General features: G+C 43.1%; 1 protein-coding gene and 1 long non-coding RNA gene across 4 annotated transcripts in view; one reads left to right on the top strand and one right to left on the bottom strand.

Moving 5' to 3' along the window:
• Positions 1–22,608, bottom strand: part of LOC146340005 (uncharacterized) — a 41,933-nt gene extending 19,325 nt beyond the window's left edge. For 2 of the 3 annotated variants that reach the window (XM_084810777.1, XM_084810776.1), the window contains exons 1-5: positions 22,336–22,606; positions 19,064–19,171; positions 14,938–15,022; positions 11,057–11,118; positions 6,920–7,099 (exon numbers count right to left, since the gene is read on the bottom strand). In XM_084810777.1, coding sequence (XP_084666903.1) covers positions 6,920–7,099; positions 11,057–11,118; positions 14,938–15,022; positions 19,064–19,171; positions 22,336–22,581 — 681 coding nt within the window. In that variant the 5' untranslated portion in view covers positions 22,582–22,606. Of the gene's footprint in view, positions 1–6,919; positions 7,100–11,056; positions 11,119–14,937; positions 15,023–19,063; positions 19,172–21,357; positions 21,448–22,335 lie in introns of all 3 variants that reach the window. The other variant, XM_084810775.1, reaches the window with a different exon arrangement.
• LOC146340003 (uncharacterized) overlaps positions 22,362–25,495 on the top strand; it is a 41,161-nt gene continuing 38,027 nt past the window's right edge. Inside the window, exon 1 of the long non-coding RNA XR_014784431.1 lies at positions 22,362–22,718. This is a non-coding gene — a long non-coding RNA (uncharacterized LOC146340003). The remainder of the gene's footprint in view (positions 22,719–25,495) is intronic.

Below are 25,495 nucleotides of genomic sequence, written 5' to 3'. Positions count from 1 at the left end.
ATGCTGATCATAGCAAACACTCTTTTCCAACAGCACAAGAGGCGACTCTATACATGGACGTCACCAGATGGTCAATATCGAAATCAGATTGATTATGTCCTTTGCAGCCAAAGATGGAGAAGCTCCATTGTTGTTGTTGTTCAGTCGTTCAGTCGTGTCCGACTCTTCGTGACCCCATGGACCATAGCACGCCAGGCCCTCCTGTCCTGCGCTCTCTCCCGGAGCGTGCTCAAGTTCATATTCATTGCATCCGTGATGCTATCTAGCCATCTCATCCTCTGCCGTCCCCTTCTCCTTTTGCCTTCAGTCTTTCCCAGCATCAGGGTCTTTTCCAGGGAGTTTTCTCTTCGCATTAGGTGGCCAAAATATTGGAGCTTCAGCTTCAGTATCTGTCCTTCCAATGAGCAGTCAGGGTTGATTTCCTTTAGGATGGACTGATTTGACCTCCTTGCAGTCCAGGGGACTCGTAAGAGTCTTCTCCAGCACCACAGTTCGAAAGCATCAATTCTTCGGCGCTCAGCCTTCCTTATAGTCCAGCTCTCACAGCCATACATTACTAATGGGAAAACCATAGCTTTGATTAGACGGACCTTTGTCGGCAAGGTGATGTCTCTGCTTCTTACTATGCTGTCTAGGTTTGCCATAGCTTTCCTCCCAAGGAGCAAGCGTCTTTTAATTTCATAGCTACAGTCACCGTCTGCGGTGATCTTGGAGCCCAAGAAAGTAAAATCTGTCACTGCTTCCATTTCTTCCCCTTCTATATGCCAGGAAGTGATGGGGCCAGATGCCATGATCTTAGTTTTTTTAATGTTGAGTTTCAAACCAGCTTTTGCACTCTCCTCTTTCACCCTCAACAAGAGGCTCTTGAGATCCTCTTTGCTTTCTGCCATTAGGGTGGTATCGTCTGCATATCGGAGGTTGTTGATAATTCTCCCGGCAATCTTAATTCCGACCTCTGATTCATCCAACCCGGCATTTCTCATGATGTACTCTGCATATAAGTTAAATAAGCAGGGTGACAATATGCAGCCTTGTCGTACTCCTTTCCCAATTTTGAACCAATCGGTTGTTCCATGTCTGGTTCTTACTGTTGCTTCTTGACCCTCGTACAGGTTTCTCAGGAGACAGGTCAGGTGGTCTGGTACTCCCATCACTTTAAGAATTTGCCACAGTAAAAACAAGACCTGGAGCTGACTGTGGCTCAGATCATGAGCTGCTTCTTCCAAAATTTCGGCTTAAAATGAAGAACGTCGGGAAAACCACTAAACCGTTCAGGTATGACCTAAATCATATCCCTGATGAATATACAGTGGAGGTGAGGAATAGATTTCAGGGATTAGACCTGATAGACAGAGTGCCTGAGGAACTATGGACGGAGGTCCGTAACATTGTTCAGGAGGCAGCAACGAAATCCGTCCCAAAGAAAAAGAAATGCAAGAAAGCCAAGTGGCTGTCTGATGAGGCTTTACAAGTAGCTGAGGAAAGAAGGGAAGCGAAAAGCAAGGGAGAAAGGGGAAGATATACCCAACTGAATGCAGAGTTCCAGAGAATAGCAAGGAGAGACAAGAAGGCCTTCTTAAATGAACAATGCAAAGAAATCGAGGAAAACAACAGAATTTCAAGAAAATTGGAGATCTCAAGGGAACGTTTTGTGCAAAGACGGGCATGATAAAGGACAAAGAAGGCAGGGACCTAACAGAAGCCGATGAGATTAAGAAGAGGTGGCAAGAATACACAGAAGAACTATACAGGAAAGATCTGAATGTCCCTGATAGCCATGATAGTGCGGTCACTGAACTTGAGCCGGACATCCTAGAGAGTGAAGTCAAGTGGGCCTTAGGAAGCATTAGTAACAACAAAGCTAGCGGAGATGACAGTCTTCCAGCTGAGCTATTTAAAATCCTAAAAGATGATGCTGTTAAAGTGCTGCATTCAATATGCCAACAAATCTGGAACACTCAACAGTGGCCACAAGACTGGAAAAGGTCAGTTTACATTCCAATTCCAAAGAAGGGCAACGCCAAAGAGTGTTCAAACTACCGCACAATTGCGCTCATTTCACATGCCAGCAAGGTGATGCTCAAAATCCTACAAGCTAGGCTTCAGCAGTATGCGAACCGAGAACTACCGGAAGTACAAGCTGGGTTTCGAAGAGGCAGAGGAACTAGAGATCAAATCGCCAACATTCGCTGCATCATGGAGAAAGCAAGAGAATTCCAGAAAAACGTCTATTTCTGCTTCATTGACTACGCTAAAGCCTTTGATTGTGTGGATCACAACAAACTGTGGCAAATTCTTAAAGTGATGGGAGTACCAGACCACCTGACCTGTCTCCTGAGAAACCTGTACGAGGGTCAAGAAGCAACAGTAAGAACCAGACATGGAACAACCGATTGGTTCAAAATTGGGAAAGGAGTACGACAAGGCTGCATATTGTCACCCTGCTTATTTAACTTATATGCAGAGTACATCATGAGAAATGCCGGGTTGGATGAATCAGAGGTCGGAATTAAGATTGCCGGGAGAATTATCAACAACCTCCGATATGCAGACGATACCACCCTAATGGCAGAAAGCAAAGAGGATCTCAAGAGCCTCTTGTTGAGGGTGAAAGAGGAGAGTGCAAAAGCTGGTTTGAAACTCAACATTAAAAAAATGAAGATCATGTCATCTGGCCCCATCACTTCCTGGCATATAGAAGGGGAAGAAATGGAAGCAGTGAGAGATTTTACTTTCTTGGGCTCCAAGATCACCGCAGACGGTGACTGTAGCTATGAAATTAAAAGACGCTTGCTCCTTGGGAGGAAAGCTATGGCCAACCTAGACAGCATAGTAAGAAGCAGAGACATCACCTTGCCGACAAAGGTCCGTCTAATCAAAGCTATGGTTTTCCCAGTAGTAATGTATGGCTGTGAGAGCTGGACTATAAGGAAGGCTGAGCGCTGAAGAATTGATGCTTTCGAACTGTGGTGCTGGAGAAGACTCTTACGAGTCCCCTGGACTGCAAGGAGGTCAAATCAGTCCATCCTAAAGGAAATCAACCCTGAGTGCTCATTGGAAGGACAGATAATGAAGCTGAAGCTCCAATATTTTGGCCACCTAATGCGAAGAGAAAACTCCCTGGAAAAGACCCTGATGCTGGGAAAGACTGAGGGCAAAAGGAGAAGGGGACGGCAGAGGATGAGATGGCTAGATAGCATCACGGATGCAATGAATATGGACTTGAGCACGCTCCGGGAGAGAGCGCAGGACAGGAAGGCCTGGCGTGCTATGGTCCATGGGGTCACGAAGAGTCGGACACGACTGAACGACTGAACAACAACAACAATGTAACTGATCATGTTGGTGAAACAATTGGAGCTACTTACTCCCTTGGTGCCCCTAGCCATTCTGCAGACTGTACAACATAATAAAGGCGAGATAAGGGTACTTGCTTCAAGGAGATAATATTGCTATGGATGAAAAAGCATACACAGTTCTTTAAAAACAGATATATGTCCACATTAGAGCAGGTTAGAGGGCAAATTAGTTTAAAAGAATACAAAAACTGGAAAAAAGGAGGGTAAGGGGAGATATGATAGAGGTCTATAAAATTATGCATGGTGTGGAGAATGTGGATAGGGAGACATTTTTCTCCCCCTCTCACAATACTAGAACCCGGGGTCACCCACGAAGCTGATTGGTGGGAGATTCAGGACAGATAAGAGGAAGTACTCCTTCACATAGCACATGGTTAAACTATGGAATTTGCTACCACAGGATGTAGTGATGGCCACCAATTTGGATGGCTTTAAAGGGTTATTTATTTATTTATTTATTACATTTATTAATTGCCCATCTGGCTGGTCACCCAGGCACTCTGGGCAATGCACAAAGCATATAATAAAACAGTTTAAAACAATAAAATTCTACAATAAAACATTTTCTAAAATACCCTAACCCATCCCAAATGCCTGCCTAAACAACCACATTTTTAATGCACGGTGGCAGCTCATTAAAGAGGGGCATGGCGGAGTTCCCTAGGGAGGGAGTTCCACAGAGTGGGGTCCCCCACAGAAAAGGCCCTCTCCCTCGTCCCCACCAGTCTAGCTGTCCTGGCTAGAGATGGGATAGAGAGAAGGCCATCCGAGGCTGATCTTGTTAAGCGGCCTGTCTGGTGTTGCTGGAGGTGCTCCTTAAGATAGGCTGGGCCAGAACCATATAGGGTTTTAAAGTCAAAACCAATACCTTGAATTTCGCGCAGAAAACAACTGGTAACCAGTGCAACTCCTTCAGCACTAGAGTGATGTGATCTCGCTGGCGGCTACCTTTAATGGGTTGGGCAAATTCCTGGAGGAAAAGCCTATCAATGGCTACTAGCCTTGATGGCTATGTGCTACCTCCAGTACCATAGGCAGTGAGCCTATGTATACCAGTTGCTAGGAAACATGGGTGGGAGGGTGCTGTTGCGCTCCTGTCCTGCTTGTTGGTTCCAGGTCAACAGCTGGTTGGCCACTGTGTGAACAGAATGCTGGACTAGGTGGACGCTTGGTCTGATCCAGCTTGGCTCTTATGTTCCTAAAAATGTTCTTGAATTGGCTTCACCATGTAAAAGTCGTAGGGAGGAAAATGTCTCAATGTGAGTTTTCTGCATCAGAAAAAATGTGCCATTAGGGCCTGATTATATGGTATGCAGATGACTGACCAATGTTACATTTTCTTAAGAGTTTCAGAGTTGATGATTGCTTTCTTATGTGGTCAGAACAGGAATGTTCGATATGTAATCATATCTGGAAAAGTCATGAGATGGATTCTTGTACGGACTATTGAAACCCTGAAGAAAAGATCTAGCTCAAAGTTCTGTCCACACAGTGGACAGCCAGTAGCCTATGGAAAGTCTACAAGCAGGACATGAATGTAATAGCACCTTCCTACAGTTTCCAAAGGAACTGGTATACAGAGGCATACTGCCTCTGATACTGGAGGTAGAATATAGTCATCATAACTACTAGTCACTGATAGCTTTATCCTCCATGAATTTGTCTAATCCCTTTTAAAACCATCCAAGTTGGCAGCCATGACTACATCCTGTGACAGCAAATTCCATAATTTAACTAAGCACTGTGTGAAGAAATACTTCCATTTATCTGTCCTGGATCTCCCCACCATTCAGCTTCAATGTATTTTTGTAGTGGATTCTTCCTATCCAGCTTCTTCACAGAATGCATAGTTTTACATACCTCTATCATGTCCGCTTACTTGCCTTCTTTCTAAGCTAAAAAGCCCCAACATGGTAACCTTTCCTCATAGGGGAGTTGCTCCAGTCCCTTAATCATTTTGCTTGACAAGTAATGCATGCATTTCACAGGTTCTGCCTTATTAATATTTCCTCTCCACCCCCTGCTCAAGTTTTTCAACCTTTGATAAGGTGATGGATCAGAACTATATTGCATTATGTCATTGGTAAGTAAAATTATCACATGATCATCTGAATTTGTGAAATTGCTGCTGTTAGCTATAACCTTGTCACTCACCTAGATCATTTATTTTTCATAATCAAGAAAGAGTGCCATGACATGACAGGTGATTAGATTGTCATGTGGTGGCCATCCTTACCATACATCATCATAAAGTGAAGACTTTTGTGGTAAACACTATAAAATAGATAGGGATGGAAGCTATCTCTCATCATTCCATTAACAGAGTACAGGGGAAGCTATTAGAAGTGATCAGTGCATGGATCTTATCACTGTCCTATACTACACATTCATTGCTGATAAATCAAATAACTGTGTGGGAAAGCTTTATTGTCTCTTATTCTGATGCACTGAGTATCTTTGCTACCCCTACTGCGTCACCACAGCCCTCAAATAATTATTTGTACTCTTGAAAAATGGGTTCAAAATGCTTTAGAGTTCCATTGGTGCTCCAAGCTTTATTTCCATCCCATTTTATCACCACAGTTTAACAACCTTCTTGGTTATATAAGTAGCACCAAGTCAACAGTGCAAAAAAAAAAAAGTGCAGAAAAGGGCAACTAGAACGATCAAGGGGCTGGAGCATCTCCCCTAGGACAGAAGGTTACAACAGCTGAGATTGTTTAGCTTGGAAAAAAGGAGGGTAAGGGGAGACATGATAGGGGTGTACAAAATTATGCATGGTGTGGAGAATGTGAGAGGGAAACATTTTTCTCCCTCTCTCCAAATACTAGAACCCAGGGTCATCCCATGAAGCTGAATGGTGGGAGATTCAGGATAGATAAGAGGAAGTACTCCTTCACATAGCGCATAGTTAAATTATGGAATTTGCTACCACAGTGATGGCCACCAATTTGGATGGCTTTAAAAGGGGGTTGGGCAAATTCCTGGAGGAAAAGCCTATCAATGGCTACTAGTCTTGATGGCTATGTGCTACCTCCAGCACCAGAGGCAGTGAGCCTATATACACCAGTTGCTGGGGAACATGGGTGGGAGGGTGCTGTTGTGCTCCTGTCCTGCTTGTGAGTTCCTGGTCAACAGCTGGTTGGCCACTGTGTGAACAGAATGCTGGACTAGGTGGACCCTTGGTTTGATCCAGCAGGGCTCTTCTTATGTTCTTATGTAACAGTGTGTGAATTGAGTGGTTTTAAAGCTGTAATATGTAGCTTGTTATCTTAAGACACTTTGCAAACCTAGTTTTCAACTCTAATTGTTCTTATTGTTTCTTGTGCTGGCAGGGTTGCAATGTAACCTGGAATCTGAATAATTTTATAAATAATGCTATAAATAAAGGTTATATCAAAAAAGATTTCTTAAAACAAGTTGGAGCTAAGTCATTGTTTATACTAATAAAATCATTATCTGCCTCCATCAAGACTGGCTCCTTACTGAGCTTCTACTGAAAAACCTTCACACATACAGTTATGAGACAAACTTATTAACTCCTGGAGAACATAATTTACCTTCTCATGATCTTTATTTCGCGCTGAAGTAATGCCCCCAAGAGACTTTAAAATAGCTCCCCTTAAGATCAAAGTGCAAATATGAGATGACAGCAGCCTGTAACTAAAGTTCAAATCAACAAGGGCTCTCCTTTTTTCTTTTGCTGAGCTCCATACAAGAGCTCTGATACAGTACACATCCTAGAAAATAGAAAGCATAATAGTCAGCATAAAATGAAAATAAGTTAGGCATAAAGCAGTTGAATCTATGCGTGTGTGCCACAGTGACTCGATTTGCACAATGAAACAGCACCATAGGTTTATTCACCATAGGTTGTTAGTGAGAATGCCAGAGCAAGTGAGCTGGTTCCTGCCCATTTACTTCCCCTTCCAATGGTTTCATGACATGCAAACCCGGAAACTCTGTTGTTTAGTGGCTAAACAACCCAGAATTAACCCATGGTTTGTTGATGGGTTAACTCTAGGTTGTTTAGCCCCTAAACAACCCAGAGTTTCCAGGTTTTGTTGTTGTTGTTCAGTCGTTCAGTCGTGTCCGACTCTTCGTGACCCCATGGACCATAGCACGCCAGGCCTTCCTGTCCTAGTTTCCAGGTTTGCATATCATGAAATAACCCAAGAACAGGGCATTCCTAGGTTGTTAATTGAAAGTGGAAAAGGTGAGTGAGAGGGAGCCAGCGCGCTCACACCCACACACCCCTGCCAATTCCTGGGTTAAACAACCTAGGAATTGGCCAAGACGTGTGAACCAGGTCAGTTAATTGTTACCTGTGGAGTAGTAGTTAGACTAGGACTGCAGAGATCAAATCCACACTGAAGTATGAAGTTCACCTTGCAGCAGTCACTAACTCTTAAACTACCCTAATTTACAGGGTTATTGTGACAATAAAATGAGTGGGAGTGGAGAGAAGCAGACAACATTAGCAGGATAAAAATATAATAAAATATTACCTGCTTTTCCAAATTGTGCTGTTCAAATCAGCTTACACAAAAATCATAAAAACATATAAATTATTACCAATAATAAAAACAGCAAACACTTCACACAATTCTAAACTTTTAAAAAAGAAGGTAACAGTTGAAATAGAACAACCAACATTAAGGAAGCATTAAAACCAAAAGCACAAGAGAATAGCAGCCTTCACCCAGCCCCTAAAACACATCATAGTAAGAGATAGGCAGACATATCTAGAGACACACTGATGCCACAGAAACAGTCCTCTCTCTGGTCTTCTCATCTGCCACCTCAAAAGGAAGGAAGAGCCTCTGACACTGATCTAAACTGTCTAGCAGGGTTGTATGAGAAAAAGCAGTCTTTCAGATATCCAGTCCATTTAGAGTTTTATAGGTCAAAAGCAGCACTTTGGATTACATCTTGGAACTAATCAAAAGCCAATGTAGATCTTTCAGGACAAACATAATATGCAAACTGTAGCAAGTTCATGTAAAAAAAAACCCTTCACCATTGCATAGCTGAAATTTCTGAGCAGTCTTCAAAAGATAGCCCTACGTAAAGTGCATTACTAGCCTCTAACCTGGATCTGACCAAAGTGTGAAAGTTCATGGCAAGGTTACGTCTTTCCAAGAAAGAACGCCGCTTGTGTACCAAACGAAATTGGTAAAAGGCACTTTGAACCATAAATGCCATTTCAACATCCAAAAAACTGGCTAAATAAAAGCACCCTCAAGCTGCAAATTTCATCCTCAAATGGGAGTGCAACCCCATCTATTTGGCTTCTTGCCAAATCACTGGCTAGGTAGACCCTGATCAACAGTACCTCTCTCTTTATATTAAGCTTCAGTTTATTATTCCTCATCAAGAGAGGAACTTTGCAACAGAGAAATGGGTAAGGGGTGCTTAACTGTTCCCCTGCCAACCACTTTTTCCCTGAATTCCTCCTTCCCTTTTGCTTTTCCCTCTATGGAGTTCCAGATCTGCATTGGTGAGGTATATGAGTCTAGAACACCAGCACAGGTAAAACAGCTGGGGCAGGAATTAAAAGCAACTGCGGAGAAGTTTCACGGGGGGGGGGGGGAGCAGATGGCAGAGAAAAACTGAGGCAACTCCTTCCTCCCCCTTCTCTTCCCAGGGCTAATTTACAACAGAAAAGAGGCTGTCATAACTACTGTGTACCATGTAGTAAATCTCTGTTTTAGAGAAGAATGGTGCTATGCTGTATGAGAGGTGCAGCCTCTCACAGCTTTGAGATTGCAGCTTGTCTGACTGGACAGCTCCATATCCCTGCAGAGAGAACTTGGCAGTTCTTCCTTGGGAGATATTTTGGAAAAGCATGTGTCACAGCTCAAAATCAAAGATTCCTTCCTCCTCTCAATGGTAGTCACTGTTGCCCAAGCTGTCTACATGCAGTCAAAAAGCTTGGACACTTAGAGGTTTGCTCTCTCTGGGCTGGGACAAATATACTGCAACACAGGTAAACCAGATGCACAATCTTGTACTTTTTCAGGTTATGGAGGAGGGGATATGCCTGTAAAACTGTATATTCCTCCTACTAAAGACTCTAGATGTCACAGTGGGAATCATGGGCAAAATGACAATGTGATGGGCTAGAAGGTAGAAATTCTGCAGGACTGATCTAGGATGGATGGCCAAGTCCTATATAAGGACGGGAACACAAGAACATCAGAAGCTGCCTTATACTGCGTCAGACCACTGGTCCATCAAACCCAGTATTGTTGACACTGGCCGGCAGTGGCTCTCCAGGGTTCCAGGCAGGATTCTTTCCTCACCCTACATGGAGAAGCCAGGACTGTATATGCCTTTGGCTATTATGGATTTTACTCTTAGATTTCTGTGAATAGGAATATCACTGTGGATTTATTTGCCTTACTTTTTGGTAAGATGGGCACATTTGAAATTTTGAGAAAGTTGTAGGCACTCTCACAAAATGACTGCCATTAGGTGCTTGCTCATTTATAAAACACCATGGTGAGCATGTATGGTCACAAAACACGCATTTCCCAGAAGGCAAATGGGTGAGACTAAAAGAAAAGTAACTTTCTCAAGAAAGTAAGTACAAGGCAGGGGTAGGTTCTGAGCTCTAAAATGCAAAACCACTCTTTTGAACCAAAATAAAGATGGCAGTATTCTGCAGTATGCTAAACTCCTCATTTATTTTAAAAAGCATTTTATTTTTAAAAAATCTTAAATCGAATTAAAATCAGGAGGGGCAGGGAGCCTGACAGGTGCCAAAACCGGTGTCTGTGGACACATTGGTGCCAATGGGCACCAGGCTGGAGGCCCCAGCAATATCTGGACAGAATCTTGGGAGTGACAAAGGAGTGTTTATAACCGAGGATATTCAAGTAATGTGTCTCAATGGGAGCTAACTGCTTCTTAATACAGCACTACTCTGGGATGTTCTGGGCAGGAAAAACCAGTCACAGAAGGAGGTAGGGGAAATAGCTTGGCTCTAGCTAAGGATGGTATAATCTAGGCCTCTGTGTGAAAAGAAACAAGAGAAACTGCAATCCTGAGTCAAGGAGTAAGACAGACAGAAAAAAGTCAGCTGAACTTTGGGGGCTCTGTAGTCTCACAGCCTCAAGGATGCAGGGGAACCTCCCTCTGGAGATCTGATGTGGGGCAGTGGATTTGACCGTCTGATGGAGTGTTAAGTTATACCTTCACCTATGCTTAAACTTTATATTTGTAAATAAATTCAAATACTACAAAAAGGCCTTAAGTCTCCAGTGATCTTGCCTTCCAAAGTAAATAACACAGCACCCCAGAAACATTTCACCATTCAAAGAAGAGGGGAGAACATGATATGTTTGGCCAGTGGGGAGTATAGAAATGTAATAAATAAATAAATAAAGTTTGTGCTGAAATTGCAGCAAGCAGGTGCTATTACTTGACTCATAACGTATAGCAAATGCTTACCAAATCAGCTTATATTTACACACAGAGTTTCATAGTGCCATATTCTAGGAATGTTGATCAAACCATGAAATGACATGGTGCAACTGTGGCCATGTACATGTCTGCAAAGAAATCCACAAAGATGTGGGCTTGCCTCATCCTGAAAAATACAGAAGATCTGCCACAATTTTCCACACCAAAACAAATACGATTTTACATGACTATAAAAAAGTGGGTCGCCATTGTTAGCGCATACTACTCACAGGATTTGAAGGGTCTGAATGTACAGCTCTTGTAGCATCACATATTGCTTCTTTAATCTTGTCTAGAAACAACGCAGAAAAAGAGCAGACACACAGTGGCCCAGTTCATACATAATGCTAAGCCAGGATTTAGTGCTACATGGATAAGCCTCCAAAAGCCCAAGTGAAACCTCAGGGTTTGCACACTCCACTTCACACACTTGTAGACACTTAGGGAGAGACTCTAGCTCAGTGGTAGAGCGCATGATTTGCATACAGCAGGTCCCAAGTTTAATTCCCAGCATCTCCAAGTAGAGCAGGAAGAAAAGAGCTGCTGCCAGTCAGTGTTGACAAAACTGGGCTAGATGGACCAACGGAATGACTCAGTATAAGGCAGCTTCCTATGCCCTAGAAAAACCCAGAAAAACAATCCGGGGTTTGTAGTTGGCTTGCTTAGTAACTGACTAGAGTTTGTTTTAAACTGTTATTTCTGGTTCATATGCAACAAGCAGGAATTGTACAAACTGAAACTGAATCCCTTATAAGTCCTCCCTGTGGTGCGTAGAGAGGAGAGGGGGAGCATGTGAGCACGAGTCTTTGCTTAGGCTCTCAGGGACTCATCCACATGCTGTTAAGCACGAGTGGGGAAGTTCAGGAGCCAGTTTCCACCCTGGAACTCACCAGTGGCACCCCTGTTCCACCATGCCTCCAAATTTGCTGCCAAAATTTGGCAGTGTGGCAGCAAAAAAGGGCAATTTCTATTTAAAATTGGCCCCTTTTTGCTGCTGTGCCACAGAGCCACCAAATTTCAGCTGCAAACCATGGCTTGTTATTTGAAAACAAGGGGAAATCAGTCCTTTTCAGGGATTTCCATAGCAAATTTGGCAGGAGGGGGCAGTGGGGGATGGTGGGGGCCACAAAAAAGTCCATGGGGGCAGCATGTCCACCCCTGTATTAAACCATGGTTTAGCAGTACATGTCAGCAATGACAGTGGCTTCTATGATTAGCAACGTTTGCCACTGAAATATAAAAAACATAACATATAGGAAACTTCAAAATCTAGAAATAAGCCTCCATACATTCTGTCCATCTGCAGGTTTTCATTAGTGCAGACATAGCCTTACTAATATAATGAAAGCCAGTTTATCACTTTGGCACATGACCAAATTCTATGGCTACAACATTCATTTTGCTAGTAAGCTGTAGACCAGTAATTTAACTAAGAGCTGTCTTGTGGGGCCAGACAAGACTGGGGTGCCATTATGTTTGAAAACAAAGCACACTGAGTCAAAATAAAAAAGCTGGAGACAGGTTAGACACTAAACATAGTTATTTTATACCTTAAGGTTGCCATTATGTGCTCACTTATCTGGAGTAAGCCCCATTGACCTCAATGGGACTTACTCCTGAGTAGATGTGCATCAGATTGCACTGCAATAATATAATCCCTTACACATCTACTCATAAATAAGCCCTACTGAGCTCAGTAAGACTTACTGCCAGGTAAATGTGAATAGGATTGCAGTTTAAAAATAATTCAATCTCAATTAAAGAATCTGGAATGAAACCAAGTTCACTCTTCTGAGCTACAGTCACTGTAAAAGTCACTGTCTTTTACAAAGGACAAAAAAAGATCTCTACTTACATGTAATATACCTGTCTGTTAATTACCCACAGTACTATTAAAATGTTGATAATGCAGTTATTTCATTCACTTAAAGCATTTTCATGATAAATGAGCACACGTAAATTAGTCTGTGTTATTTATCTCTATGTAAGCCATTTCAGTGCAAAATCCTATCAGCAGTGATAGCTGGAGTTCATTGTGATGTTTGAAGCAAGCAAAAAATGCACTAAGCTTGCCAGGTTGCACTGCGGCTCCTCAAGTAAACTATAAATCGCATGCTTAAATAGGCACATAACTGGATTTTCTTGCACTGTAATCTATTCAACAGGTGGTGCTGAAGAGCCAACTTTCTACTATGTTGTTAAATAAATATGAAAATTGTTTTAGTAGTAGGCCCGAAGGCATTCATTTTTACTTAAATAGGCAACAGCTTTTTTTCTTTTATGACCAAGTGATGAATCGAGCACAATTTATGAAGGTGCTTCAGAAAGTATATAAAAAAAATTGGTCCAAAGATGTGGCCAGATGTGGTGACCAATGAGGTCTGTAGTTTAGAATGAATTAGCCAGTGATAGGTGCAATCTGATACATGCAACACCTACCCCTGACTAATTCATTCAGTCTGTAATCGCCATTTGGAGACTGGGTCTATCTAAACTGCAGACCTCATGGCCACCACCTCTGGCCACATTTTGGGAGTTTTCTGTTTCGTCCCCCACCCCTTGCCTTTTGTACCAACTAGCCTGATGAATTGTTTTGGAGAACTCAAAAGCTTGCACATTTGTGTGAAATTTTGGTTGGCCCTAATAAAGGTATCGCCCAACTGTGGATTTTGGATTTCCCCCTTCCTCACTGAAAGTAGGTCTGGACAGACTTCAGACATGCAGGATTTACTTGTTTGTTACTAGAACCCGCGAGGTCTGCTGCCTGAAGCTAAGTGCAAAACAATGTGCAGGAGGTGGTGGAGAAAATAACTCTTATAATTAAGAAACAAGGGTGCCTCTGATCACATACTCAGCCTAGAAATGCATTTTCAGTACCAGTAGCAGTTCACAGTCCTTTCATCCAAAAATCCGCCCGTTTCTCTAAGCTTTCTTAGTTCCATCAGCCATATTGAAGGAGAAAAAAACCTACCTTTCGATTATTGCCATCATTAAATCATTGCAAGCCAGAATCCCTCATGGATCTACTGTAAATCATCCAGAGATCTACCAGGAAATCTAAATTTACCTTTTTCCCTGCCCCAACACAGAGCACAGGCAGCCATTTTGCCATTATGTGGCCTTTGCACACCAAGAAGTCCTGGCTTTGTTTCATTTCTGTTGTGTACACTTTTAGTAAGGCAGCTATAAAGGCTAGTCTTATATTGCTCGCACCAGAGACAGCACATCCCTATTTCTTACTGTCCCCTACCTGAGACCTTCAATATTTGAAAGAAACTTATCCCTTCTCTTATCAGAATATAGGGCCCACTAAAAAAAATATTATATTCTTCAGTCACAGAAGAACTGTTGCAAGCCATTCTTGTGACTAAAATAGTAAGAGGGAAAAGATGTGTTTAACTGTGAACCAGAAGCTGCAATTCAATCTCCATGTTACAATTTTAGTCATGTAAGAAGTTGTGTTGTACCAGCTTATAATATTTGTCCATTGAGTCCAGTATTAGCTGCTCTGACTGGCAGCAACTATCCAGGCAAAGGTCTTTCCTACTATCTGGTACCTGATCTTTTTTTTTTTAACTGGAGATGCTGGGGATTCAACTTGGGACCTTCTGCGTGCAAAACATGTGCTCTGTTGCCACTGAGCTATGGTTGCTCCCCACAAGACTGACTCTTATAGCCCCATGTGGACATTCGAAATGCGTGGAGAGAAAATCTGGATTACGCCTACTGGCCCCATGCCGACGTGTTCATCAGAAGGTCTAAGCAGAGCCTAAGTGTGTACAAACTATATGCACAGTCAGTATTCTGCAGAAATGCAAGATACAAAGCACACATACAGAGCACAGGCTCTGTTCAGACCTTGAGGTGAATGCATGGAAGTTGGGAGGCAGGACCAAAAGGTGTGATCTCAATCCCTATTCTGTGCATTGATTTCTGAATTTAGAAGAGCATCTGTCTAGGACTTTTAACACAGAATTGTAACATAGTAGAGCCCTCTTTTCCTACTGTTCCATAATGATGCCAAGGCTGAAATAATATATTTCAATTTTATTTCTAACTTTCCTACATAAACATGTTTATCGAGTTTAGCTTCAAAGTCAGTATAACTTACCACATTTCACATATGCGTAAGCTCTCCTTGAAAACACAGGTGTCTGGTAGAAAGAGCTGGAAACACAGCCAACTTGACAGGCACTCTGAAGAAAAGAGGATGCCATTGTGAACTGCAATATTAATATAGTTAATATAGCTTTACAATATACACTACACCGTTATGCCATATAAACACTGCTATTGTGAATCTAATGGAATTCTTGAGCCATTCACATTAGCTCCATTGCTCTTTTATTTATTTCAAATTACTGGTCTTATTTACCTCAGCAGGGTTCTATAAGATTGCTCCCCAGACTGTACAAACTCCTATGGGGATGATTGATGTCATCATTCCAGCATAATGTTTCCCATAATTGTACTGCGTTTAAAAACATTAGAACCCAAGGGGCTAGGCAAGGAACTATAACATTAGCAGCATGCTCATATAAATCAATTTACTCCCTTGCAGAGAAAAAAGAATGAAGAAGGAATTTAATGAGACTGTTCAGGACCTACAGTCCCACAATACTTACCACAACTTGTGCTTAATCAGAAATATAAATAAATCAGATGAATAAGTTTTGAAAGCAAAACAATACCCACAGTCATTTTTCCACAACTTAAATCTGAGAGTGACCTTAGAGACTCTGGAACTGCAACATTTGAAGATATTTTTCAGTCTCCTCAAAAGTTTTGTTACTGCCTCTACAAAATATTTCATTATTGTTCCCTAGCACTAAGAACATAAGAACACAAGAAGAGCCATGCTGAATCAGACCAAGGGTCCATCTAGTCTAGCATTCTGTTCACACAGTGGCTAACCAGCTGTCGACCAGGAACCCACCAGTAGGGCATGAGCACAACAACACCCTCCCACCCATGTTCCCCAGCAGCTGGTGGCTCACCACCTCTAGTACTGGAGGTGGCACATAACCATCAAGACTAGTAGCCGCTGACAGCCTTTTCCTCCAGGAATTTGTCCAATCCCCTTTTAAAGCCATCCAAATTGGTGGCCATCACTACAACCTCTGATCGCAAACTCCATAGTTTAACTATGTGCGGTGTGAAGAAATACTTCCTCTTATCTGTCCTTTTTTATTAATCTTTTATCGTGAATTTTTACAAAAAAACCAAACTGAAAACATTATAAAACCTAAAAAAAAGAATAAAATAAAAATAAAAATTCAACATTTGAAGGTCCAAACATATAAGACCGACTCTGGCCCACTTGCACTGGCTGCCTGTATGTTTCTGAGCCCAATTCAAGGTGCTGGTTTTAACCTATAAACCCTTAAATGGCTTAGGACCACAATACGTGATGGAGTGCCTCTCCTGACATGAACCTACCCGTATACTATGCTCAACATCTATGGCCCTCCTCCGGCTGCCTACACCAAGGGAAGCTCGGAAGATGGAGACAAGGGAGAGGGCCTTTTTGGTGGTGGGTCCCAAATTATGGAATGATCTCCCTGACAAGGTCCGCCTGGAGCCAACATTGTTATCTTTTCGGTGCCAGGTTGCTTTCTTTTCTCCCAGGCATTCGGCAGTATATGACAAGTGTTTAATCGATCTTGGAATGTCTTATGATTATGGTTGCTTGTTTCTGAGATTGTTGTTTGAAGTAGTTTTAGATATATGTTTCTTCTGTGTATATTGTCTTTTCAGGTGTTTTTTATGTAAATGGTTTTTAATCTCTGTATACTGTATTTTTAATGTTTTTAATCTTTGTAACCCGCCCAGACAGCTCTGGCTATTGGACGGTATAGACATGTAATAAATAACAACAACAACAACAACAACATGTTCAAAATCCTCAGTTTCTAACATTACAATATTTGAGAAAAAAAGGGGAGGGGAGGCTGCTCATAAACGTCAGTAAAAGCAGACCAAATATCTGCATATAAGTCCATTTGCAAGTTATGCCTATATACCACTCTTTTAAATGTTGCTAGTGCTGTTAAGTCTTCAGCCCATTGCATTATAGGTGGTGAGCTTTTATCCTTCCAATATTGTAGTATCAATCTTTTAGCAACCAAAAGGGCATGAAAAATCCATGTACGCTGACCATGTGTTACATTCCAAGAAGCAGGTAAGTAGTTTGCAAGACCATTTACATCAGTAAATATCAAAGAGCTTTCCAATACAAAATTTATCCGTACAATAACTTCCTCCCAAAAGAAGGTGGCGATTGGGCATTTCCAAAACATATGGATAAAAGAAGCATTGACTGCATTACACCTCCAACAATTAGTCAAACTTGACAAGCTTTTACTAAAAAGACGTTGTAGTGTCCAATAGACCCAAAACAAGAGCTTTTGCTGAATACGGTGTAACCGTAGATCCATTGAAATGTCCGATACAGACGCCAAAACGGCAGTCTATTGATTAAGCAAAATAGGAAGTTCCAATTCCCTGTTCCATTTCTGCTGTAAACCACATGTGTCATATTTATTGATTGATAATAAATTTGTATAAACATGAATCATAGGTCGATACATCTGATCAGCTTCAATAAGTATTTCCAATAGCAAAGGAGACTCAGAGGCAGTCAAAGCAGCAGGACCGAATCTAGATACCAACAAATGTTTCAATTGCAAATATTGCCATTCTGCTGAAGCCTCTTATCTGTCCTGAAACTCCCACCAACCAGCTTCATGGGATGACCCTGGGTTCTAGTATTTTGAGAGTGGGAGAAAAATGTATCCTTCTTCACATTCTCCACACCATGCATAATTTTGTACACCTCTCTCATGTCTCCCTTTACCCTCCTTTTTTCCAAGCTAAACAATCCCAGCTGTTGTAACCTTCTCTCAAAGGGGAGATGCTCCAGCCCCTTGATCATTTTAGTTTCACTTTTCCCAGCTCTACAATATCTTTTTTTAGGTGTGGTGACCAGAACTGTCCACAGTATTCCAAGTGTGGTCACAACCATAGATTTGTATACAGGCAGTATGATATTGGCAGTTTTATTCTCAATTCCCTTTCTAATTATGCCTAACATGGAGTTTGCCTTTTTTTTATAGTGGCCGCACAGTGGGTTGACATCTTCACTGAGCTGTCCATCACAGCTCGAAGTCTACCACTTTACAGGTACACTATATGAACCTGCAAAGGCCACTTAAAAACATGGACACAATCATTAGGTTGGTCCTAACATAAATATTGCCCAACTGCGGATTATGAACCATGCTCATTGTTTCCCATTTACCTTATGGGAAGCCTTTGTGTTAACCTCAGTTTTTTTGGAGATGCCCAGAAATATCAATGAGCCACAGATCCTCCAGTCAAAGAGAAGCTGCACCTGCATTACAACACATGCAGGTCTCCATGAGCACACCTATTAAACCGAAGCTGAACACTTGTGGCAAGATTCAGACAAACTTAAGTACTCTAAAATCCAAATAATTTTAATAGGAAAGCTAAACACATGATTAAATATGTCCCAGTAAAACCAGTTATGGAGCAATCCTATGTCCCTTAGAGAGCATCTGGGGGACATAGGATTATTTGTTTTCCTGGCTCCATGCTTGAAGACAGGGCTCCAAGCTCAGTGCCAGGAAACCATGCTCCCAGCCCCCTCCCCCTTGTAGCCAGCGTAGAGAGAACCACGCCAGCTGACTCTCCGTGCTCAGTAAACAGAGCGCGGAGATGGGGAAAGGAGGCTTCCCTGGGGGTGGGAGGGGAAGGGACAGGGCGGCTGGCTTATGCCCCTTCCTATCACTGCCCCAGCCTCCTTCCCTCCCCCTCCCTGAAGCCTCTTCTAGACAGGCAAAATCATCTATCTAGCTAAAATGCAGCGCCAGAGGCACAAGACGCCTCCCACACTGCATTGGATACTTGTAATCGTTTGGGTGCCCTTAAGGACTTAATGTTCCTTAACTTTGGCTGAATCATGGCACTGCTAAACTGATGCTAAATAGCTGAAAACAAGCCTTTCTTGGATGGGTACATGACTTGAAAGAACTCTATTCCATGCATCGATTCAAGAACAATCGATGCATGGAGTCAAGCTTCCACTTATATTGATCTCCTTCTGAATCAGACCTGGTGCATATGCAAAAATGTGTTGCTTAAAACACCCTGCATCTAGCATTCATAGTTGTGTGTGCAGTCTCCTTTGTACAAATATTATGGAAGTTCCATACCTTGGGGATGTTTGCAGCTTGTATTGCATTAGTAAACTCCTCCAAAGCATCATGGTGGTTATCTAATTTTTGGAAGGCTACACCCATATGATAATAGGTTTCAAATACCTGAAATAAAAGAACCAGGATATCACATTATTTTAAATAATTTAGTGGTTGTATGATTATAAACATGTCTAACTAAGCTCTCCAGGGTTGTTCGGTTTTGAAACAGTTTTGCCAACCTCAGATGTTCATGAGTGATATCCACTGAAATGAAGACATTTTATGTAATTACATAAAATGCAACCTAGGCTACAAAGGATCAATAAAGGCTATTCCCCATTTTTAAAAAAATACAAAACAGAAGGCTATATCCAATGTTAGTCTAACTTAAGTCCCATTCATTTCAATGGGTAGGACCAACTAGGACTAACACTGGGTAACTATTAGGTTTTATATTTTCAAAAATGTAGGAACAGCCATTGTTGATTATTTGTCTCAGTAGTCCTGGGTAGGGATGCTGGAAAAATTTGAGATGGACTAAAAATGAGTTCGGATTTCTAAGAACCCGACCTGTGGAATCTGCTGTGGATGGGCCACCCCAGGCCGCGCAGAGTCCTTGAACTTTCGGATCTTTTTTTTTTACTTTCCCGAAATTTACAAAGATTTATTCATAGGAAAATATGCAAGTTTCTGCTGAGACATATGCCATCCTGGAAAATATATGCGGGGAAAAGTTAAATGGAATGGGGGACAATAAGTTAAATGTTATGTACTAACATAAATTATGTAAATTGTTGTGAACCCTCTTATGGAATTATTTGCGTATTTTCCCATAAAATGGAAAAACAAAAATTCCACGCTGTCTGTGAACAGACGCCGGAAGAAACAACACCACACAATCCATGAAACACACACAGTCCTGGGTGTATCCTACAATCCTTCTTGTGCCTAGTGAGGCAGTTTCAATTTTGCCTGCTCAGCCTCGTATACTCTTATCATAAGAATGCTATGAAGTGCAGCCTTTGGGGTAACAACATGATGTCCACGTTTTTCTCTTTCCGCCTCCTGTTTTGTTTTTAACAGCCAGCCTGTGGAACATTTCTAGAGGAATCAAAAGCTTGATCACAGCACTGTAACATTTTAGTTGGTCTTAATACAAGTATTACTTTACCTTCCTATCATCTTATAGGCAGCAAGGCCTGTTGAGCAGATTGGAATGGACAGCAGACGTTTCCAGATACCCATGAATCCCCAGAATAGAAGCCTATGCATGAGCAGCTCCTTGTGAGTAGGCTTTTTCTTTGAAAACAACCATGCTAATGTGTGGACATCTACAGACAGAGCTAGGGAGCATGCCCAATGCCAGGGATGAGGTCAAAAATATATGCCTGTTCCCTGAATAACTCATGAAGGGAACAAAGGTAGAAAGGTAGAAAGCATCCCCTTCAGTGGCTATTTGAGGAACCAGAAAAGGATAGCGTCTTATGAAGACTTGTATAACACTCAACAGAAACAACAAAGAGTCTTGTGGCACCTTTTAGGCCAAGAGTAGGCAATCTTTTGGGGGCATTGGCACATTTGCCAATTTGAGAAGCTGTCTTGGGTACCACCACAAAATGGCTCCCATGGGTGGTGTGGCAACGGACAAGTAATCTATCCAAAAGACTGAGTACAAGGCAGAGGTGGGATCTGAGCCCCAACACACTAAACAACTCCTCTGAACTCAAGTTTTCAGCACCTATTTCACAGTAATCCCAGCTGCCTGTAAGAAATGGATTTTTTATTTATTTTTTAAGTGGGAAGTGTAGGGCATCTTGGCAAGTGCCAAGAAAGGTGTCTGGGGCGCGCTGGTGCCCATGGGAACCATGTTGCCTACCCCTGCCACTTTTCTAGAAATTATATCACATAATTTCACATTTTATGGAGTAAAAGGAGCCACACGATCATAGAAAATCAATTGGAAGCAATCAGAAACTAATCTATTACTCTTTCTCCCTATCTGGAATTTAAACCTGAGTCCCTGGAGCAATGCTGACAGAGGAGACAATACTGGGCTAGACAGACAAGTAGCCTGAACTTGTCTGCTTCCTATGTATCTCAGTGTCCAGGAGAGATCTGAAAGTAGCAGAGCAGGGAAGTAAAGCAAGGGAAGAGTCCTCTCCCACATATTCATTTAGTGTAAAAAAGCAGCTCACTCTCACCCACGCTTTACAGCCAACCTATACAGCAAATGTTATACCCAAACTAGGAAGTATGCGTTTTATAAAGTATGGCTTAGCTATATGTTTTTCCACTTGAAAAGTTATTACCAGCTGAACACAGTCAGGGCCAGGCATGTATTCTGGAGGAAACTTCTTTTTGCTCAAGCAAGACAGCAGCTTTCTATAATATTCAATTGCCTGAAAATACAATGGGAATAGCATAAGGTCTTCAAGCCAGGCAAGCACCTTCAAGGTTCTGTAAGGCAGGAAGCAGATTTTCCCATTTCAGAAATGAAAAGCAAGGCGCTAAGACAGAGCAGTGTCCCCACCACCATTTTATTTTTTCCAAGATACATAGCACTTATATATTTAAATACTGCAATTTTATGGTGGAGATGGGGGAGATTTATTTTAGTTAAAATTATTTTTAGGCCACCTTCTCGAGGCAGTGTAAAAGATGAAAAACAGTTCAAGCCAAATACAGTAAAAATTCAATAAATATTTAATAAATATTCAGCAAAGAAGAAAGACTCCTCCAAGGATTCCCAGCTTTCTCAAGTTTTGCCATGCCATTGTGTCCATGGAAGGAAAACAAAGGAACGGAATTCTAGAAGGAATGGAAGAAACTCAGAATTCCAGTGACCTGAACCTTCGGGAAGGATTTAGAGCCAGCTTCCCCAATTTAGCACCCTCCAGATGTGTTGGACTACAACTCTCATCGTCGCCAGCCAGCATGGCCATTGACAGTTGGGGATAACGGGAGTTGTAGTCCAACATATCTGGAAGGCGCCAGTTTGGGGAAGGCTGATTCAGACCATTTGTTTGGCATAAACATGGAGAAGCCAAGGTAGGAAAGCCGACCGGAAAAGAAAAATGACCAAAGTGGAAGCAGATTTTGCCATCTCCACAAGGTCCCTCTCTCGAGGGGCCCCCGCAGCCGGAATGGGCACAAGTGGGAAGATCAGTAAATCACCCAACAAGGCACAAGTTCTCCCCGGGTTTTGCCCGGCGCGCCGTTCCATCCACATTTTCCTTGCGCGCGTAGCCGCGGCGGCTACTTCGCGAGCCGAGGGGAGCGCTAATTACCTCAAACCAGCGCTTGGCTCGCTCTTGGGCTACAGCGCTGAGCAGGTACGCCTGCGCTTGCGCCTGAATGCGCGCTACCGAAGTCATGAAGGACGAAGAAATGGAGGATTTGTTCTCTTTGGCCGGCGAGGGAGAATAAGGGGTGAGAGGCTGCTTGGGTGTGGCGGTGGCCAAGGAAGGGGGCGGGTCCAGGGCCTGACCCGACCCATTCAGGCGGCGCTGGATGGAGCCCCGCGGCACCGCCATCCGCGACCCTCAAACCTCCTGAGGCGCGAAAGTGAGGGGCCGCGCGCCATTGCCATGGCAGCAGAAGAACCGCGGCGCCCGCCCACGCGCTTCTAAGCCGGACCTGCTCCTGCTCCTGCTGTACTGCAATCATAGAGGTAGAAATGCGGGGGGGGGAGTAATAGCACGACCCCCCTCTCCTTCGGGGTTCCTGCTTGATTTGGGGTCTCCGTTTTACACTGTTAAAAGCAGACACCGAACTGCATGGCGCCTGGTGCGAGGGAAGGGAGCATCAGGCGTCTGCATTCATTGAAGCGCCGGCTGGCGGGGAGGTGGGAGATAGAAGGGTCGGCAGCGGAGCCAGGGCTTCCAGGGACGCGGCGACGGCACTCTGTTCTTCGCGGAGACGCGGACGTCATCTGCCACCCGCTCAGAATTCCCTGCGAGCTTAGCTGCAGTGAGCAGTAGCCGGAGGGAGTTGAATTCTCCCAGCAACAGTATATTGTTCCTTGTTTTGAGGTAAAGTGGGTCTCAGTTGTCTGTTCAAGACCGGGGCCCTGTTTGCACGTTAAGGGAAGGAGAAGGGAGGAGCAAAAATGCTCGCCCGTATTTTTGTAGGATCCGCTTTTGGTCTGGACAGGGCTCCACGAGGGTGCACATCGCACTATTCTAAGTCCCTTCGCATAACTTACTTCTGGCTAGGGGGCTGGGTTGGAGAGAACATCATCTGAGTGGCAGGGGCTGCTCAACCAATAAGAGAGGTTCTTCCCCCCCCCATAAGGAAGGTGCGAAGTAGTTACTTCCTGCTGTGCACATTTGTAAGACAAGTCTCCCAACAAGCCTCACTGAACACAATCGGTTTTACTTCTGAGTAGACACACATATGCTTGTGCTGGGAAAGGGGGGAGGACACAGGGATGGGAAACCAGCCCCCTTTCTAACCAAACCGATACTGCTCAGGATCTCTATAACAAAGCTGTGAATTACTTACTTCCTAAGGCAACAAAGCAAACGGGATAATTGGAGCCTTGAGATCATGCTTAACTGCACTTAGGGAACTGAGCTTTAAACTGTGCCATTTCAATTGAAGGGGATCTCTGTAAGCACTGATGTGGGCATTCAGAGGGCAAGCCTCATTTACCACAGTGGGAGTTACTTCTTAGAGAGACTCTAATTGGTTTGTGCAGGGACAGGAAACACACAGGAAACACCCCTTGACCAGTCAAGGCACACCCCTGGGCAGGGCTAGCATACCCGAGGTCAGTGCAGGGAGGGGCACACAGCAACTCTACCGGAGAGAACCCGACTTGAGGAAAAGAATCGGACTTTAAGGAGTCTCAGGAAATCCGGGTTTTCCTTGGTAAGCTCCAGGGTGGCTGCTGGATGGCCACGACATCATGTATCCTTAACAACCTCCACACACTGCCAGTTTGGAGTAAATCGCTGGTGGAAACAAGTAAGCCACCCAAAATACTTTGCATTGCAACAGAGATAGCTCACAACTATATATTGTTGCTGGAAAACATTTGCAGCTCCAGCTACCATGAGGAATGAATCTAAGATCAAAGGGAACCGGGAAGCCTGGGCGGTGATGTGTGTGTGTGGCTGAGACAGTTCCAAAAATAAATAGGTAGATAAATTGTACACAATGGGAAAAGGGGGTGTTAAAATGTTAGCAACTGTCTATCAACATGATCCTCCGTCTCATATGTGATCATCATACAGAGTGGTTGTAACCTTGGCCACAATTTGAAATATGGATATAATAACAGTGTAATATTCAGTATAATATTCTGACAATATTGTAGGGTGGTCAGAAGCCAGTCTAAGCTCAGTCCTGGATTTCTCCATTGTCCCCTGTGGGCAGCTGTCCATTTGATCCCCCTAATGAGACCAAAAAGAAAAAAAGAATGCAATGAAAAGTAACCAAAAAGTTCCATTTGCAGCAAAGGAATTGTCATGCTACCAATTTTTAGGTCTAAGTCTGCAACGCGCCTGAAGTCTGTGGGTCCAGTTAGTAGCCTTATGGAATTATATTTTGTTGTTGTTCAGTCATTCAGTCGTGTCTGACTCTTCGTGACCCCATGGACCATAGCATCCCAGGCCTTCCTCTCCTGCGCTCTCTCCTGGAGCGTGCTCAAGTCCATATTCATTGCATCGGTGATGCTATCTAGTCATCTCATCCTCTGCCGTCCCCTTCTCCTTTTGCCTTCCATCTTTCCCAGTATCAGGGTCTTTTCCAGGGAGTTTTCTCTTCGCATTAGGTGGCCAAAATATTTGAACTTCAGCTTCAGTATCTGTCCTTCCAATGAGCAGTCAGGGTTGATTTCCTTTAGGATGGACTGATTTGACCTCCTTGCAGTCCAGGGGACTCGTAAGAGTCTTCTCCAGCACCACAGTTCGAAAGCATCGATTCTTCGGCGCTCAGCCTTCCTTATAGTCCAGCTCTCACAGCCATATGTTGCTACTGGGAAAACCATAGCTTTGATTATACGAACCTTTGTCGGCAAGGTGATGTCTCTGCTTCTTACTATGCTGTCTAGGTTTGCCATAGCTTTCCTCCCAAGGAGCAGGCGCCTTTTAATTTCATGGCTACAGTCATTGTCTGCGGTGATCTTGGAGCCCAAGAAAATAAAATCTGTCACTGCTTCCATTTCTTCCCCTTCTATATGCCAGGAAGTAATCGGGCCAGATGCCATGATTTTAGTTTTTTTAATGTTGAGTTTCAAACCAGCTTTTGCACTCTCCACTTTCACCCTCAACAAGAGGCTCTTTCGATCCTCTTCGCTTTCTGCCATTAGGGTGGTATCGTCTGCGTATCTGAGGTTGTTGATAACTCTCCCGGCAATCTTAATTCCGACCCGTGATTCATCCAACCTGGCGTTTCTCATGATGTACTCTGCATATAAATTAAATAAGCAGGGCGACAGTATAC

This window comes from Heloderma suspectum, chromosome 7, assembly GCF_057233095.1.
Source record: "Heloderma suspectum isolate Gila_16-S chromosome 7, 16-S_ref, whole genome shotgun sequence".
NCBI lineage: Eukaryota > Metazoa > Chordata > Lepidosauria > Squamata > Helodermatidae > Heloderma > Heloderma suspectum.
Note: the sequence above shows the minus strand (reverse complement) of the source record. Positions and strands in the feature narration are given on the sequence as shown.